This window comes from Dryas octopetala, chromosome 6 (assembly GCF_963921425.1).
Source record: "Dryas octopetala chromosome 6, drDryOcto1.1, whole genome shotgun sequence".
Classification (NCBI taxonomy): Eukaryota; Viridiplantae; Streptophyta; class Magnoliopsida; order Rosales; family Rosaceae; genus Dryas; species Dryas octopetala.
In genome coordinates, this window is record NC_141371.1 from 2,886,311 (window position 1) to 2,903,839 (window position 17,529).

At 35.8% G+C, this 17,529-nt stretch overlaps 3 protein-coding genes across 3 annotated transcripts; 2 read left to right on the forward strand and 1 right to left on the reverse strand.

Annotated features, from left to right (window-relative positions):
• The first annotated feature begins 6,549 nt into the window (after positions 1 to 6,549).
• LOC147281076 (Ribosomal L18p/L5e family protein) lies at positions 6,550 to 8,153 on the forward strand. Its single transcript, XM_086248441.1, has 2 exons — positions 6,550 to 6,681; positions 7,605 to 8,153. Exon 2 carries the CDS (start codon positions 7,607 to 7,609, stop codon positions 7,949 to 7,951), a length of 345 nt encoding a protein of 114 aa, XP_086104567.1. The 5' UTR covers positions 6,550 to 6,681; positions 7,605 to 7,606; the 3' UTR covers positions 7,952 to 8,153.
• Positions 8,154 to 8,912: 759 nt separating this feature from the next.
• On the forward strand, positions 8,913 to 12,723 carry LOC147281077 (pseudouridine synthase and archaeosine transglycosylase (PUA) domain-containing protein). Its single transcript, XM_086248439.1, has 8 exons — positions 8,913 to 9,104; positions 9,687 to 9,768; positions 9,872 to 9,939; positions 10,041 to 10,138; positions 11,033 to 11,169; positions 11,345 to 11,412; positions 12,093 to 12,156; positions 12,445 to 12,723. Exons 1-8 carry the CDS (start codon positions 9,094 to 9,096, stop codon positions 12,460 to 12,462), a joined length of 546 nt encoding a protein of 181 aa, XP_086104565.1. The 5' UTR covers positions 8,913 to 9,093; the 3' UTR covers positions 12,463 to 12,723.
• A 1,429-nt stretch (positions 12,724 to 14,152) lies between these two features.
• Positions 14,153 to 17,166, reverse strand: LOC147281078 (folate receptor family protein). Its single transcript, XM_086247691.1, has 4 exons — positions 16,998 to 17,166; positions 15,371 to 15,729; positions 14,740 to 15,068; positions 14,153 to 14,436 (listed from the first exon to the last, which is right to left on the reverse strand). The coding sequence occupies exons 1-4, from the start codon at positions 17,056 to 17,058 to the stop codon at positions 14,310 to 14,312; spliced, it is 876 nt and encodes a 291-aa protein (XP_086103817.1). The 5' UTR covers positions 17,059 to 17,166; the 3' UTR covers positions 14,153 to 14,309.
• Between the last annotated feature and the right edge of the window lie 363 nt (positions 17,167 to 17,529).

Here is a 17,529-nt window from a genome sequence, read left to right on the forward strand (position 1 = left end):
AATAAGGAATTAAGGAATTAAGGAATTAAGGATTTTTTTTTTTTATCTGAAGGAACTAATTTTGAGCTATTATTAATGATAATTAATTTCACAAGAGTGCATGGGAAGTTGGGAACTTTTTTGGAGGATTATTTGTCTGCATCACAGATTCAGTCGGGTACACCACGGTTTCCATGAAGGTTAAGGATCTCGGGTATTATAGTTTCAAAAAAAAAATGGTTAAAGTCAATAGTCCTTTTTTTTTTTTTTTTTTGGTGGTGTCAGAGGTTAAAGTCAATAGTTAAAGCAAGAAAAAGCTATATGAGTATACTTCATTGATACAAAAAGAGAAAACCTACATTCTGGAAAAAGTCTAAGCCAAAAGTGTTTTTTCTTAGAAAGGAAGGTCCAAGCCAAAAGTTAGAAGTTTTTTTTTTTTAAAAGAGAAGACTATTTTTACGTAATTAATACCGACAACAAGTCAACAACCAATACAATTTCTGGTGCCATGACAATGTACCAGTGACGTTGGTCGCCCATTTCCACCAAGAGTCATAAAAGGTGAGTCATATACTCACTTGACTCATATCTTCTATAAAAAACAAAAAAAGTGAATTATAAAGGTCATATGTAGGATGCAGGTTTATAATAAGTGATCTAAATAATGAACGGTTCTGATTATACATTGATATTATCAAAATTATGATTTTGGAGAAAGAGGTGACCTTGAGGTACCCCTAAGGGGGTGACCCAAGTAGTGTCCCTAATAATTTAGGAACAATACTTGGGTCACCCCACCCCCCTCAAATCATGATTTCGACAATATCGGCGCATAATCGGAACCGTTCACTTTTTAGATGACATATTAAAGATCTTCTCTGCAAAAAATCAAATCAATCAGAAATCGTTTGGTTATATAATTGTTGTCAATTAAATAGAAAAAATATATGGTTTTCAATTAAAGAGTGATTTTTTTACCAAACCGTTGATTTTTTCTATTTAATTGATAACAGTTATATAACCAAACGATTTTCGATTAATTTGATTTTTTGCAGAGATGATTTTTAATATGTTATCTAAAAATTGAACAGTCCCGATTATGCGCCAATATTGTCGAAATCATAATTTAGAGAGGTATGGTGCCCTTGGGGTACCCCCAAGGGTTGATCCAAGTATTGTTCATAATTTAGAGATAGAAACTACCGTCTTTTTGCCTCAGTTTGCCCAATTTACTTCAACGGAATTATTTATTGGACTGGTCAAGATCGAGCAAATTAAGGAAGACATTAGAAACTTACTATCACATGAGTGGGGAGGAATGCATTAAACTGGTTGTTTTTTTCATTATGGGTCATGAGTATTTTCATTATATGTCGCTTCTAGTTCTAGATAATATATTTACGTTTTATTTTGTATTGTATGATTGTATCTTACCCCTTTATTGTTTTCATCAACTTATAGTCGATGAAGATTTTAATGCTGAGGCCTTTGAAATATAGGCGATGGATGACATTGGTGGTGTTGAAAAGAACACAAGTGGAGAGTTTGCTGTGCATGGAATTTGAAAGGTGCTTGGCTACAAACTCAAGTGCTTCAATTAGGACTGAAAAGTTGATGAACGTACTCTCATTGTTGTACACCTAGCTACTTAAATGTATTAACCCTTAACAAGGCCTTGTGGAGGCCAATGGACCTACTATGACAATGTTACATTGGAAGGCTTTGGACAATCGTCCATGCATGTGCACATATGTGACTTCGACCCAATCATAAATTCATCTGGATCTCACAATGAGGTTCACATGAAAATGACTCACACGCTCACGCGCGATTGTTCTTAGCATGTTTCTCTTCTAATTATGAACATGCTAAAAAATGGTTCATTTCCTGATTGATGAAGACATTTCTATGAAGCTACGCTAGCCATGCGAATTAGAGAGTTAACAGATCAAGTTCATGAAATGGAGTTCATGAAACAAAAAAAAAATGAAGTTTAAGTAGTAAGGTTAGTCAAAATAAGTTTAAGAAGTAAAGTGTGACACAAAACATAGTCCAAGGGCATAGCTAGGCATAGTTAATTTTTTTTTTTTCCAAGACTTATAATCACATCAATTTTCATTCTAAGTTTCTAACTATGAAACCCATAGCTAATTGCATTGAGAATGTAATTTGCAAATTAATTGGAGTGTAATTTGAGAGAAAGATTAATTGAGAATTGGTGGCGTCTTATTGTCTTAACTCTTACGGTAGGCTTTACGTACATTAACAATTACATTTCTAAGATCTATTATAAGTTTATGAGACACTCAAGAAGATTGGAACCTATGAGCCCATAAAAGAGGAAAAACTAAAGCACAATTCTTGGGTCACCTTGGGGGTACCTCAAGGTCACCCATTCTCCAAAATTTGAATTTCGGCAATGTCGACGCATAATTGAAATCGTTCATTTTTTAGATAACATATTAAAGATCATCTCTGCAAAAAATCAAATCAATCAGAAATCGTTTGATTATATAACTGCTGTCAATTAAATAGAAAAAATAGATGATTTTCAATTAAAAAGTGATTTTTTTACCAAATCGTTGATTTTTTTTATTTAATCGACAACAGTTATATAACCAAACGATTTATAATTGAGTTAATTTTTTGTAAAAAAAATCTATAATAAATGATGTAAAAAATAAACGATTTTGATTATATACCGATATTACTAAAATCCAAATTTAAGGGGGTGGGTTGAACTTAGGTACCCAAGGGGTAACCCAAGTATTTTTGAAAACTAAAAAGGGAAATTTAATGGGTTTGCTTATTCACCATGCCATGTGCTCGTAGACCAAATAACCAGACCCTAAGCATAAATATGTGCCAAGCATGTGACAACATAATGTAATGATTAATGTGGCTTTTCCAAATCTCGATATTTGTGCATTGCGTGTCCAAACACACCCATATATTCCTTTACATCACAGCTTTAAAGCATTGCTTTTTTTTTTTTTTTGGTCGAACTTTAAAGCATTGCTTGTAATTTAAGGTTCATCGGTACATGGCAGCAGAGAGATGATACCAGCACTGCGTTTTCTATCTTTCTTGTCTCCCTCTCTGTCAATTCAATTTCCAACACCCTAAAGAAAACTTGAAACAATCTATAATACAAATATATTATATTACATGCACATCTCTATATATATATATATATATATTCTTTGCAATATTTGCAAAGAATAGATTTTTCCATAAAACTGAGACCACCTATGCAGCCTATGCAGCAGAATCCCCCACTTTCTAAGGCAATTCAGTGGGAAGTGCAATATTGTACTGGTTGCTTACAATCCCTTGTGTTTTGAACTTTTGACTGCCAAATCTATATAACACCTTACGCCATCTTCCTGTCAAATTGGTCATTTTCAAACGTGTGCATGTGTTTGCTTATTCCTATATGTCTATAACCCCAGTACTGTATATTACTCCTACACCAACCAATTAAATAACTACAGTGAGAGAGAGACAGAGAGAGAGAGAGAGAGAGAGAGCGCTTCAAATTGGAAGGCCAAGTATATGCCATTTGCATCATCTACCCCTTGAATCTTGGTCAAAACTGGGTCAGCTGAACTTCAATGGATTTATATCCAAAAGATAAAATTGGACTAATTTATTTTGCTTTTCATAATATATATAATATATAGTGGAAAATAACCCCAAATTCATGCATGTAGCTGTAGCCCATACCACACTGTTTGGGTACATTGGTGAATGGTGATTGCAATCTTGGAATTGAGCTCCCATCTTGTCTGAAAAAATAAAGCTTTTCAGCACATCGACACCATTTTTTAGCCCATCATATTTACTACACATACCACGGTCATAATTGACTATATATTAACTTATTAAGCATTGTGATATCATAATAAGAAAATTGTTTTGCACTGGTTGGGTTGTTTTTTACTGATTTCGATCTTGCTGTCAATTAGCCTTCTCATGTGACTTTCATTCCATCTTAAGGGTTAAATTAAACAATGAATACTTTAACCAGCCGGTAATTAATCATAATTAAGGGGTGAGAATTGAGATTGATATTCAATTAACTGTTGTAATTTTCACAAGCTACAGTAGTAACAGTATCGTTGGAGGTACGTACAGTTGATTTTATATAAAATATGTGGTTAATTGAGCTATAAAGTAACTAGCTTGGTTTTTGGTAATCTATCATCTCAAATATATGCATAACGTCCATGCAAGTACTAGCACTTTAGCCATATATAGTACGTACTGTCCAGTTTCCACAATGACATTACAAACGTACGTACTGTAATACCAAACATACATAGTAAACAAATAATTTAAAGGACCACAAAGTAGTAGTACTTCATATACTGCTAGCTACACACACACAATTCTAGCTGTGTCTTAATTGTGATCTTGGGGAAGCATGCAACCACCCACGTTCTGAATTCTGATGTTCTCTGCTTGGAACCTGGAGAGAGGGAGAGAGAGAGAGAGAGATCGACGTAGAAAAAACAAGAAGAGAGTTAGAGCAGAGGTATTTCAGAGAAAAGAAGATTATATATTACCACGACAGTATGCAGAGTTGTTGAGCAAGTAGCTACTAGCTAGGTAGGGCGAGAAGAAGATCAATAGAGGTGAGAAACCTGTGTTGGAGAAGTGGAGCACGTGCAAGGTTCTGCTAGCAGCCTAGCATGTACTCATGAATTAGTCATGAGCGACCTACAACTTGCACGTGCCCTGCTTCTCCAGCAAAAGTTACTCACCTATGCACCGTGCAGAGCCAGCCCTAGTCCTTAATTTGAACAAGACTGAATGAAAAAGGTGAAGGAGCTCATGCATATTTATATACAAGTTCTTCTATCTAGGGGAGAGAGAGTGAGAGAGAGAGAGAGACAGAAAAAGGGAGTAAAGGCATTGAGTCTTCAAGTGGGCAATCTTTAAAGACCATTTCTGAAATGAGAAGCAAAAGCAATTCGAGTGTCATTGATGGCATGCATGGCCTAGCAAGCTAGTAGATTTGACCCCCCGAGTAATGAGTATGATGCACCATGACATATTGACATGGCCCAGTGCCAGTGAATCTTATTCTTAGTATCCTTTTTGATGATCATCATCATTCATCACCTGTTTGATTAACTCCTGCTAGCTATGTATTAGCCTATTAGCTATGTAAGTGTCGCTTTGTGGACTACTACTACTAATTCCTGCCGAGTGCCGCCAAATACAGAGCCACTCCAGCTTTAATTTTGTACTACCTCCTCTGTTTTTTAATTTTAATTTCTCCACCTTCATCTATTAATCCTGGGGTTTTCAAATTTTAAAGTAAATGCACGAATGATGACTTTTTTGACCAAGAATTGAACAAGTTTGGTTTTGGCATTCAAAGATTGGATGGAGGGTGAAAATGGAGCAGAGGAAACACATAGTGAGCAAGAAACAGAAGCAAGGTAGCAGAATAGTGAATGACAATATGACATTGCCTGTTGTTGGGGTTGGGGTTGCGTGTTGCACGCAAAGTGTTTGATTAAAGAAGGTGTTTGATTAAAGAAGGGGTGTGGGGGTCTCTCTAAAGAAGAGGTGTGTGTTGGTACTTTTGGGGAGAGCAGGCCGAGTCCCAATGTGGATATGATTCTTTGCTACACTCTTTTCCCTCTTCACCCCCCATATTTTATGCTGGGTTTTAACTTTTATTTCTGACCAATCTCTCTCTCTCTCTCTCTCTCTCTCTCTCTCTCTCTCATCTCAGCAAATGAGAAATGACCCACATCAGATTTGAATGGTGGCATTTGTGACAGAGTGATTTTCAGTTCTTGAATTTCTCCATGCAGTTTTGTTTGACTGTAGGTTATCTTCTCGAGTAACTTAATTTCCACTTTCAATTTTCAAACTCCGGGTTTCCTTCTTCTAATGAAAAATCCTCATTTATGTTAAGCTTAACTTGAATTCTAGAAGTTGGCCAAAAAAAGAATTCTAGAAGAAAGACTCTTACAAACTTTTTTTACATTACCATACTAATATATCTAATGAAGTAAAATTTTCATATAAAAAGGGTATACATTTATTGTTTTTATTTATATTATCAAGTAATATAAGAAAGAGATAAACACACAAGATATATACATTCATAATAAATAAGTTTTTTACTATAAAAATAGTTGAGAGTCTATTGTATAGTCTTGTATAATTTGGTCTAATGATATCCAATTCAATTTCATTAGAATAGGCTTCAAATTCAAATTTTATAAATGATATTTAGTTACTTATTTGGGGATGAATAATATTACCAAATAAAACTAATGACCATTTGGTCTCGTCACATGAATCTAAACTTCGATAAAGTTGCAAGTTTAAAGTTTATAGACGGAATTTATACTTATTTGGTCGTTTATTTCTGAAAATATGATTTATGATCTTGGTAAATACCAATATTCAACCTAAGAAGGAAGAGTTAAATGGTAATTCAGAAATGCCACCTTAAATTTAAAAGAAAAGGCCCAAACTTCAAGTGGGCTTGGATCAATCGTATTAATAAGCCCAGTAAAGATGGCCCAATTCTCTACCTTCGGAAATGGAGAGTGAAAACCTCTACCCTTTCGTTTTACTTCGGCCATTGAAACCATTGCGAAAATTCTGAACTTTGAGCCCTTGAGTGAGTTCTAAATCTAACACATCAAGCTTTCTTACGAGACATCCGATTTGGTAAGCCACTCTTAACTTTTATTTCTTTTTTTTTGTTGCGGAAACTTAAATCTTAACAGAGCAGTCGAGGTTAAAATGTTTGGTCCCTAGAATCCGCAGGAAAGCAAATTGAAAATCGAAATCCCATATTTTTCATCTGTTCAGTTGCTCAAAAGCAAAGCCTCAATTATGTCATTTGCGACGATTTCTCGTCTCTCTGTTACTTCTAGAAAATAAGCGGGAATTTTTTCTTTTTTTAAATTCCATTTGTTTGATTTTCCTGGGTACCAAAATGGAGATATATATATGAATGTAGAAGTTAAGGTTTTTCACTTTTTCTGTTCTATGTGTTGGAGCAGGAAGAACCCATATCATTAAATCTTTTATTTCAAGTGAGTTAGCAACTTGGGATTAATTTTTGAGCTTAAGAAGTTGCACACCAGTTGTTTGATAGAGGTTATGAATGAAAAACCAAAAGAACCAAATTTCGACTAAATGATTTTACATAGGAGTCTCCTTAAATGATTTCACACTACTAAAGTGATTAATACTTTGTGGAGGTACCATTAGAATATCTTTCGGGTTGAATTTGACTGCAGAATATTCCAAACTGATTGTTTTTGGGTGGTGTGGTTGGTTTGACCAAACCAAAATTGAAGAATGCCATTGTGATTGCTGCCTCATTTAGTAGCTTTGTTTTGTTTATGATGTTTTGGCTTTGCTTGTATTCCTGCATCATGGGAGTTCTATATGATGGTAACACTTTCAGTGTTCTTGTTCTAGTACTGGTCTAATTTTAGACAATTCTGGTGTATTTTTGGATGTTCCATCTTTTTCGGGCCTGATGAACGAAATTGTTATTGTAATATTCTGCTCACATAATTTTAAGAGTATGTAAATCAGTTAAACTTTGTTGGTTGAATTTCTGATTTATTTGTAAACAGCGATGGTTGCTCCTCCTCCAGTCAGGCCACCTAGTATCACAAAGTATCTAAAGCCTTATGTCCTGAAAATGCACTTTACAAATAAATACGTAACTGCTCAGGTGATCCACTCACCAACTGCAACTGTAGCCACCTCTGCAAGCTCGCAGGAAAAGGCCTTGAGAGCAAGCATGGAAACTAGTCGGGACGTTGCTGCTGCTGCGAAGATTGGGAAGCTATTGGGGGAGCGCCTGCTGCTCAAGAACATCCCTGCTGTATCCGTCCACTTGAAGAGAGAACAGAAATATCATGGTAAGGTTAAAGCTGTCATTGACAATGTGGTGGAAGCAGGTGTCAAACTACTCTGATGTTGAAGGGGTGGAGAAGGAGGAAAAATGAATTGAGTTTGCTTGCTTACATAACGGTAGTTGTTATTCGTTGTGTCTTTGTTCTGGGAGGATCACTGGGGAATATAAACTTTTGGAATATGTGTTGGGATTCTCCTTCTGGTATTATTCTATTGGGATCATGATGTGATTCTTGATGCAATGGACGTTTCTTCTTCGTTCATGCTGGATGTTGATTTTGTTTTCAATTATATTGTTCATGGGAATGCACCTTATAAAATTTGACCATGAGGGTCAAGAAATTGATTTATCAACAGCTTGGTTTGACATGCTTATGACTGTGCATTAATTAGAATATAGGCCTGGGGAGTGGGGACACCATCAAAGTCATTAGACAAATTTTAGTTTCAATAAGTTACAATGTTCTTTCCACCACCATAAGTTACACAATCACCTCAAATTTCTACACCCACCCAGCTCCTTGTATACTAGGAAGGCTTAGGTCATCATCACCATCAATATTATCATCAACATCATGGCAAAGATTAAACAATGACAATAGGATTTCCTTCTTGTCAGCGTTGATGTCGCTCATGACATAACGCTTGAAAAGGATAGTAGTAGCGGAGGAGGAGAATTTGTTGTCGGTGGAATTGAAAACCTGTTTCGCTGCGAAGTTTGGGTCATTGATCAAAGCTTCCAAGACTTACGAACGCTCTTGAATCGCATAAGAGATTTGGGAGGTAGCCTCCACAGGATTTGCACCATCATGTCTTCTGGCATCAATTTCGAAACCTCTCCCATTTCTGCTCCTCTCGCTTTTTTCAGTACTCAGTAGAGGTCAGTACTATGAAGACGAAGAGAGTCTGTTTGGGTGACTTTTTGTGAAAAAAGAATTCAAGGGTAAAATAGTAAATGTCTGTAACAAAAAAAGGCCCAATCTTATAATTCGAAACCAAACCTTTTTGTTCCTTCTAGGCCCAGTCCAGTGTAAAAGTTAACACCGACGAGTGCTATAGTGCGCAGCTCAGCTAACTGATCCCTCACCAGTTTCAGTGTTGCAGGAGAATCAGAAACAGAGTTGAAGGTTTTAATACCAATTGAAGGGTTTTCTCTGCTTGCCTCTTGAAGATCTTTCATCTTCTCTTTCCTCCCTCTCCAGAATGTTCAAAAAGTAAGCTTTATACTCACGCACACGCACATAAATATTTTGTCAATATTATTATATATCTGGGTGTGTATTTCTACGTATATATTATTTATTTTATTTACTTTGTTGATGATTGGGACAAATGATTTCTGGGTTTGGCCTAAATGGATGAAATTGCAATCAGAATATATATATATTTTATATTTGGTTTTGATTTATGCTTTGAATTCCATTGTATTTGGTTTAATGGAAGAATACATTTGAAAGGTACCTTTTTGGTTAAAGCAAGCGTTAAATGGTTATATATGGTTTCTAAAGCTTGAGCTTTCGTATGAAAGTTGTTCTTTTGCTAATTAGGGGATGTTTTGATGTTATTGTCAAGCTTGAAAGACCATTTTTTTTTTTTCTGGGAAGCTGGGTTAGTTATTTTGGAGATGATGGTTAAGGTTCTCAACAATTGGTTGTGTTGTGCAATTATGGTGCTGTTTGGAGTTGCAAATTCTTCTATTTTGCAATCGATACATGTGGGGCATATTTCATGAGATAGTTGCATTTGTATCAGTAAAACATTTCTCCATCGCCCATATATATTTTGTTATGCTGTAGATTTTCCACTGAGGAAGTGTCCGCACAAAACCAAGTTAAAGCATCCGTCCAGCGCAAAATTCGTCAAAGTATTGCGGAAGAGGTAAGAGGTTTCTACTACCAATAGCTATCTACATATGAATTTGACTGATGCTTCAAGATATGCTTTACATATGTCTTTAACACAAAGTTAACTTCAATGGCAGTACCCCGGACTCGAACAAGTGCTGGATGATTTGCTTCCAAAGAAATCTCCTCTCATTGTTGCTAAATGGTGTGTTTCTGTGATTTACTTCTAACTCAGCTATTCTTTTAATGATAACCACTTTATCCAATATATTTAACATTGTCCCTCACCTCCTCCACTTTTTGCAGTCAAAACCATCTAAATTTGGTTGTGGTAAACAACGTGCCACTGTTTTTCAACATTCGTGATGGACCATATATGCCTACCCTAAGACTCCTCCACCAATGTAAAAATTTCTTTACCAACAATATATTTTATATCGCTATTGTATTTTCTGGAAAAATTATTTTTCTATCACTTTAATTTGACTTGTCATTTATACTGTGAAGTGAATACTTCTTTCTAGTATGGTTCTAATAGAATTCCAGTGTGTTGGGACGTGGGAGGAACTTCTAATAAACCTCTAACTGTTACTTATACTAAAAAGAAAAGTAACTTGCTTCTATTTTCTATTTTAGGAATGCATGAGAAATAAAACTGTTTTAAATACTGGACTATTCTAATGAGAATGGCAAGGCAGTTTTCTCAGTCATAGTCCCCACATTCAGTAAATAAGAATGTAATGGTGAGTGTGATCTCAATGGAAACCAGCTATTCTGTGGGCCTCTTGCTATTCTTGGCATCACCCCTTTGAAGGGGTTAAAATGTGAGTTTGAGCTCTACTCTAGTGGAAAGCCAAGGACAACTCTGCCAATATTTTTTAGCCAGGGATTTGGGGGAGGGGTTGAGGCAGTGCAGGCAGGGGGAACCATCATACAACTACTCTAGAAAAGTTGGAATTCTTACCTTCAGGTGAGACCTGCTGGTGAAGCAATTCTCATGCTTGGAAGATTGAATTCAACATTCTGGTACATTATAGAGGAGGAGAAAAGGATTTCAAACTTTACCACAAGTCTTTATATATCAAAGAAAAAAAAAATGAAGAGTGCACACCTCTCTTAGTTTTTTTAAAATTATTCTTAGAGTCTGGTTTATGAATCATTATTTAGTTTTTTTCTTCTTGTCAGTGGATTTTTTTTTTTTTTTTGGGTTCTTAAATCAGATGCTATCTTGTTAGTGAAAATTTCCTTACAAAAATATGTATCCAAGAACACTCAATGTTTCCTATTTGAGTTTACAGATCCCAATATAATGAAAAAGTTACAAGTAGATAGGGGTGCCATAAAGTTTGTTCTCGCTGGTGCAAACATAATGTGTCCGGGTCTAACTTCTCCTGGCGGTGTTTTGGATGACGAAGTGGCTGCAGAAACTCCAGTGGTATGAGTTTATGTCCTTTTTTATGACTAATAAAATTTCAAACTTGTGTCAGAACAAATTATTTGTTCAGATACTATGTTGAATTGATTTAAATTAATTGCCTTCATATGAGATGGAAATGTTGGAGTTCAGTTTGGTTTGTATGTTTCTGATCTGTAGAACTGAATACTCTCAGGCAATAATGGCAGAAGGAAAGCAACATGCTCTTGCTATTGGCTTCACAAAAATGTCAGCGAAAGAAATGTAAGTTATTTTCTTATTTATTGGACTTTCAGTTTAGTGTAAAAGAAAAGTAATGCAGCAAGCAGCCAAGATTCAAATGTAAAGCACTAGGAGGATGATTAACATCTTTGCCCATGGAAAATTGAAACAAGAAAAAACTGTGGTTTCTCTACAAGCCATTTTGGTAGTAAACTTCTCGGCTATCTTATAATTTCTGTTACACACTACTCACTGTATAGCCTACTAGTTATTGTGTTGCATTTATGCCTACTAGTTAAGTGGTATAAATTAAAACCTTTACTAGAGTAACCAATTTGAAGAACATAATAGTTGTTTCTATTAGAGAGTAATGTCTAATGTTGAGGACAAGATATTTGTTAGGTAGAGTCTAACTTGTGTTGGCTGACCTGGGAATATGACATTATATGGTAAAGCTTGCGGATTTAAAATAAATCAGAAATTGTCTCATTGTTGGCTTCAGTGCGGTGAATGGTCAACATAGCACAGATGCAAACCTTTGCTGCTCATATTGTATTCCATATCTATTAGGAGCTTTATGTTAAGTTCCTTCCCTTGTTATTTACAAACGTAAATAGTAGAGACAAGTTCTATATGGTGAAGTTGTAATTGTATCAAAGCCAGTTAAATTATCTTTTGCTGATTGGCTTATTTAAGAAGTTGACTCTCTGCTTGGCTTACAGAAGAAATATCAACAAGGGAATTGGAGTTGACAACATGCATTATCTTAATGATGGTCTTTGGAAGGTATGTTATTGTTAAATCCTTTGTGTCTATGGTCATCACCTTTGTTGATAATTATTATTTGCAGTTCTTTTTTTTGGTTACAATTATTATTTTTAATTCTATATTAAAGCGCATGGAATGCTTTGACAAAGATCACTAGCATTTGTTCCTTCCTTGATTATTATGTGGTTACAATGATCTAATGCAACGTAATCTACTGAGGCATAGTTATGCCAAAGCATTTCTTAAAAAAATTTGGGTGTCCTTCCTGTAATGTTTTGTTGATGTTCCTCAAACTATGCTTTGCAGATGGAACATCTAGATTGAGGATATTGGAAGTTAACTGTGGTATTGTCAAGAAGAAATGAAGCATTTACAGTTTCGTAAATGTGTTGTGGATTTTCTATCTTTTGAGTGTTAAAACCCAGCTTAAGGGGTTATTTATATACTCTTTCCTTATTTTACCTATGTTGCCTTTGGATGCTGAGTAATCATCTTCATCAACTATTTCAACCCTTTAATCATATTCATTGTAAGATGGTGAATTCTATTTTGTTATACAGTTAACAGGTATTTTCTTATGTGCAAGACGGTGAATTCTTCTCAAGCGGATGTCCTTGGAGGGGAACTTAGAATGTATACTATTATTATAAGTATGTGATATAAACATACACATAAAACGTTGTCTTAATAATCACTTTCACAATCCCATTGCAACCTTTCAGTGAAAAAAAAATAGTACAAATTATCTCCTTGTATTTCTTTCTGGTCTTTCTGGCAAGCTTGACTCATAAGCTCAATTATATGGGAGAGAGTGAGGAATTATGTAGCTTTACTCTCAAGTTTGTTGCCTCGTTTGACTGAAACAGTACATTTCAGTGTTCACATGGGTAAAGGCTTGAAAACCTCCAAAGCGACCATAAATGGGAAAATACTTGAGCTTGTCATTACTTAGGTTATAATTGAGTGCACGTCCATCAAAGGCAGACAAAAGAACTTCATCACTTTTCCATGGTAAATTGTTATATGATCCAACCATCAAAGTCATCCATCACCATATCTTAAGGATTCAATATCTGAAACATAATGAAATAAAAAAAAATAAAAAAATAAAAAAGCAACGGATTTGTCAACGAGAGTAAGTTTGAGAAGGATGCAAGTGGAAGAAGAGGATTTGTTGTACTAGTAGAGGGGGCGGAGCTACATGTGGGCCTGAGATGGCCCCGCCCCCTAGCCCACATGTAGCTCTATACACATTTTAGAAATTTTTATTTTTTCAAAAATTTTAAGAAAAAATTATATAAACACCTACAGTAAATATATTTGAATTCTTGGCCCCCCGAGAAAAAAATTTCTGGCTCCACACCTCAGGTGATTGTAAGCAAAATAGGGGTTATTGATGAAATCGTACCATGACCTACAAATGCACTTGAACCACATCAGAGATTTGGGAGGCAGCCTCGATAGGATTTGCACTACCATCTCTTCCAGCATATAACTATGCCATTTGTGCTCTCAGCCTCTTCTTATTCCTCTTCTACCTCTTTTCTATTTGTAAATATACATTCATCAGACACAGACAAAACCTCAGTATTATATGAAATTGCATTAACTGGGAAATACAAATCTCACATATTTCACAACAGTTGGAGACTCAGCGACAGCGCGGGTGATTGTTGGTGGCAATGATCCGCCAACTTCGGTAATATAATAGTGACAGATTTCGGTTAAGAAAATAATTACAGAGGCTTTTTAGTTTTTACGGCATCCCAGTTTAACCACCACTCTAGTACCCATAATGGGTCACCATAATTGGACACTGTGGGCCCATATTCATAAAGGCCTTAGTCATCAGCCCAGTTTAAAAGGCCCAAAGAGTGGCTTAACATCTACGCCGGCTATACTCTATAGAGCGCACCTGTGCTTACTTCCTAACACCAGTTCCAGACTTCTAGTGTTCCAAGAAACCCAAAAAAAAAAACTTCTATCGTGATCTTCAAAAGAATCAAAGCTGGAATTAAGTATTAGAAAATTTTGATTAAATAGTACCAAACTAATACATTAATTCACCGTTCATAAAATAGCAAAAGAAAGCATAACACTTCTATGGCAATATATTGGTACATCATTTGTAAATTAACATCACTACAGGTTATCACATACAAGAGAAAAATTCATCTTTTACTTGCTGTCCTATTTCCTTGACTATACGCAGATTTCTGGTTCATCTTGGCTTCAAGTTTCTTAGTAGTGCGTTGTAAAGCGGCTAGTTTGTGGCGCTGGTTAGGACTTTTCCTTTTGCTGCATAACCAGTAGATATAAACAAATAAAAGATCAATAGCAAACAAAAAAAAAAACGAAAAGAACTATTTGTGCATATTGACATTTTCCTTTTTTCTAATGTCATTAAGGACATTTTAAATGGAAATCCCACCTTTCCACAAAATGCGACGAAAAAGCTACAAAATACCAAAGGTCATAAAGGCATAAAGGTGAAAGAAAATATTTGCCCTTGCCCTAGAAGGGGAGGGGGGAACTAACTTGTCAAGAAAATCGTAATGAAAATTTTGATCTTATAAAACTAGCAGTAAAAGAGTGCCACACCTTACAAACAACAGGCCTGCTGTAAGAACCAATCCTCCCACAGCCCAAGAAACTCTTTCACTAAATGGCATTTCCATCACCCTTTGCTGGAAATCCTCAAGAAGCCTCAAGCTCTTAACTTTCTGGGGCACCTCGGACTGCGAAGCCTTCCATGAATCAGCAATCAAATCAAGACTGGCTTGACCACCATAGCAAAATGTTTCTTCCATGCTCATAGATATATCATCTTTAACAGAAAACCCTGCAGCATGACAGAACTCTGTGCCGTTGAGGATCCATTCAGAGGCCCTACCACAAACATAATCATTTACTCCACATGGTTGTAGAACCTGGCAGAAAAAGGAATTTTCTCATTCATCTGGTAGGAGAAATAAGTTTAATCACCTATTCTTTAATTACATCATATTATACTGGAATTGGTTAGCAGCCATATATCAATTATTCTTGGCACCATTAATGAAACATTTCACAATAAAAGAAACACGAATGTATATGATCAATGTATAGTTGTATACTGCCCTCCCCCCACCCCCCCTTTTCTCCGATGCAATCCTTCCCCCCAAGTTCTCCTTATCTCTATAATATGTTTGTAAAATATTCCTGGACTGGAGGTTAAAAGTCACCCGCATACCTGTGTTATTGCATCCGTAGAGTAGTAAGCCTCAGCGCAAGCCTTAAAGACCCTGTCACAGAAAGAGGCACATATAACTGGAGGTCCTGGCTGCACACCAATGCGGGGATCGCAGATAGAACATTCCAATAATTCCCATAATTGCAAGCACTCCGGGCCAGCTTCCCCTGTTGAAGCCAACTTTCTAATGGATAGCAGTGCAGGGTGTGTCTGGGCTACATCACAGCAAGTCTTTCTGCGGAAAACCCTGCAAAGTGTCAGATCTTTGGGTCCCTTGCTCACCCTTTTTGGAGGCTTTCCCTCAGAAGAGAATGGCGGAAAACGACCACCTTGGGAAATGCATCCTCTGTCAGGTTTACCTGCATTAAAAAGGATTTAAATAATTTTTAATAATTATATAGAACAACCAGAAAAGAGAAAAGGAAAAAGATAAACTTGAATTAAAAGTGACAAATTAGTATATTTACAAAATCATTTGAAACTTAAAAATAGGATTAGACAGGGAATTAATTTCTCCCAAGTAATTTGTTAAGTGAACCAATCAGCATACATATAAAACTTTGTGAACAAAAACTTAGGACTCGTGAAGATAATTGTCATGGAGACATGGAGTAGAACCAAAGCCTGAAGTTTTTCCCACACAGCAATACAATTACATTCTTGAGATTCTTGGGAAGAAGCTATAAATTCTTCCAGCAGCCTTTGAGTTACAGAAATAAACCACGCTTAAAGATATAAATCAGAGTAGAAGACCAACAATGATAAGAGGGAAAATCCAGAAATCAAATTCCATTGCTTCTCATTAGGGAGAACAAGAAACCAAGAGACCCAACAAGCAGATTCAGTCTAAATTTCCAGGCCAGCATTAAATTTTAAAACTGAGCAATTTGACCATATACTAATAAGATGCGATGAGGCTGTGGAGGCACCCCCCAAACATTAACTTATGTCAGCTTCAAACGCAGACATGCCCCTTCAAGGCTTGCCAACTCCAAAGTTGTGAAGCATAAAGGCCCAGTTTCAAACTGGTTCCAGTCCATCTTAGCTAACCTTAAGCTTTGTCTGAAGCATTGGCTATGCCAGAATTACCTATCATCTAAGATTTATGTGTTGACATTGTGTGCTCAACCAACCTCTTTATACCCAACAAAAGAATCAAAATAGTCGTCTCTTTGAAACCAGTGTACTCAACCAATCTCATTTCATCGTTCTTCTCAAAACTAAAACAACACTAGTATAACACTGAAAAAGGCAAAGTTAAACTAAACACAAGTAACAATACCATGCCAACCTAGTACATTATATATACCAATAATGAAAAAAATATATACATATACAAATTAGGATTTGCAATTATGCAATAAAATACTAATAACTATGCCTATAACCGCTACCCAGATTACCGAACTCCAAAAAAACAAAACAAATTATACCAAACCTACGAAAAAATCCAAAACAGAAAATTTACTGAATACATGTTGCATACATATACTTAAATATATTTCTAATACATGAATTTAATATGTGCTATCATTCACTAGAAACTTAAAGTTCAAAGTCTCTGACCAAATTACAAATCTGATTGGAAACTGAAAACCCCAACTAAGAAAAAAATAGATATATTTACCAGATGAAAAAGGGACGTGGAAATTGATAAGAAGCAGCAAAATCAGAGAACCATAACCCATTTTTCTTCAATCCGTGTCTTGCACTGAGCTGCTGAAAGACTCAGAATCAAATAATGGACTTTTTTCCATCATGACGAAACTGAGGCAAAGAACAGACTCACTGAGAATGGTCCGTAGTGTTGGACCCAAATTGGGTCGAAAGGGAGATTTGGGCCAGGGCTCTCTTTACCAATAAGTTGAACAAGAACGAGGCCTATTCTTTCTCAATATTTTTTTTTTTGCCAAATGATACTTTCGGTTCATGAAATTTTCACTTTGGTTATTTATTTATTTTTTTTACAATTTCAGTCATGTAATTTCAATACGATAGCAATTAAGTCTAAATCACTAACCTCGTTTAAATTATGATGGAAAATTTGACGTACTTTCCACGTGAGTGACATTTCAAACATCTTACTCTACTTGGATGTCTATGTAAGGCCATACCTGCCAGTGAACACAATCAGTTTATAAAATCATGAAGTTTCAACG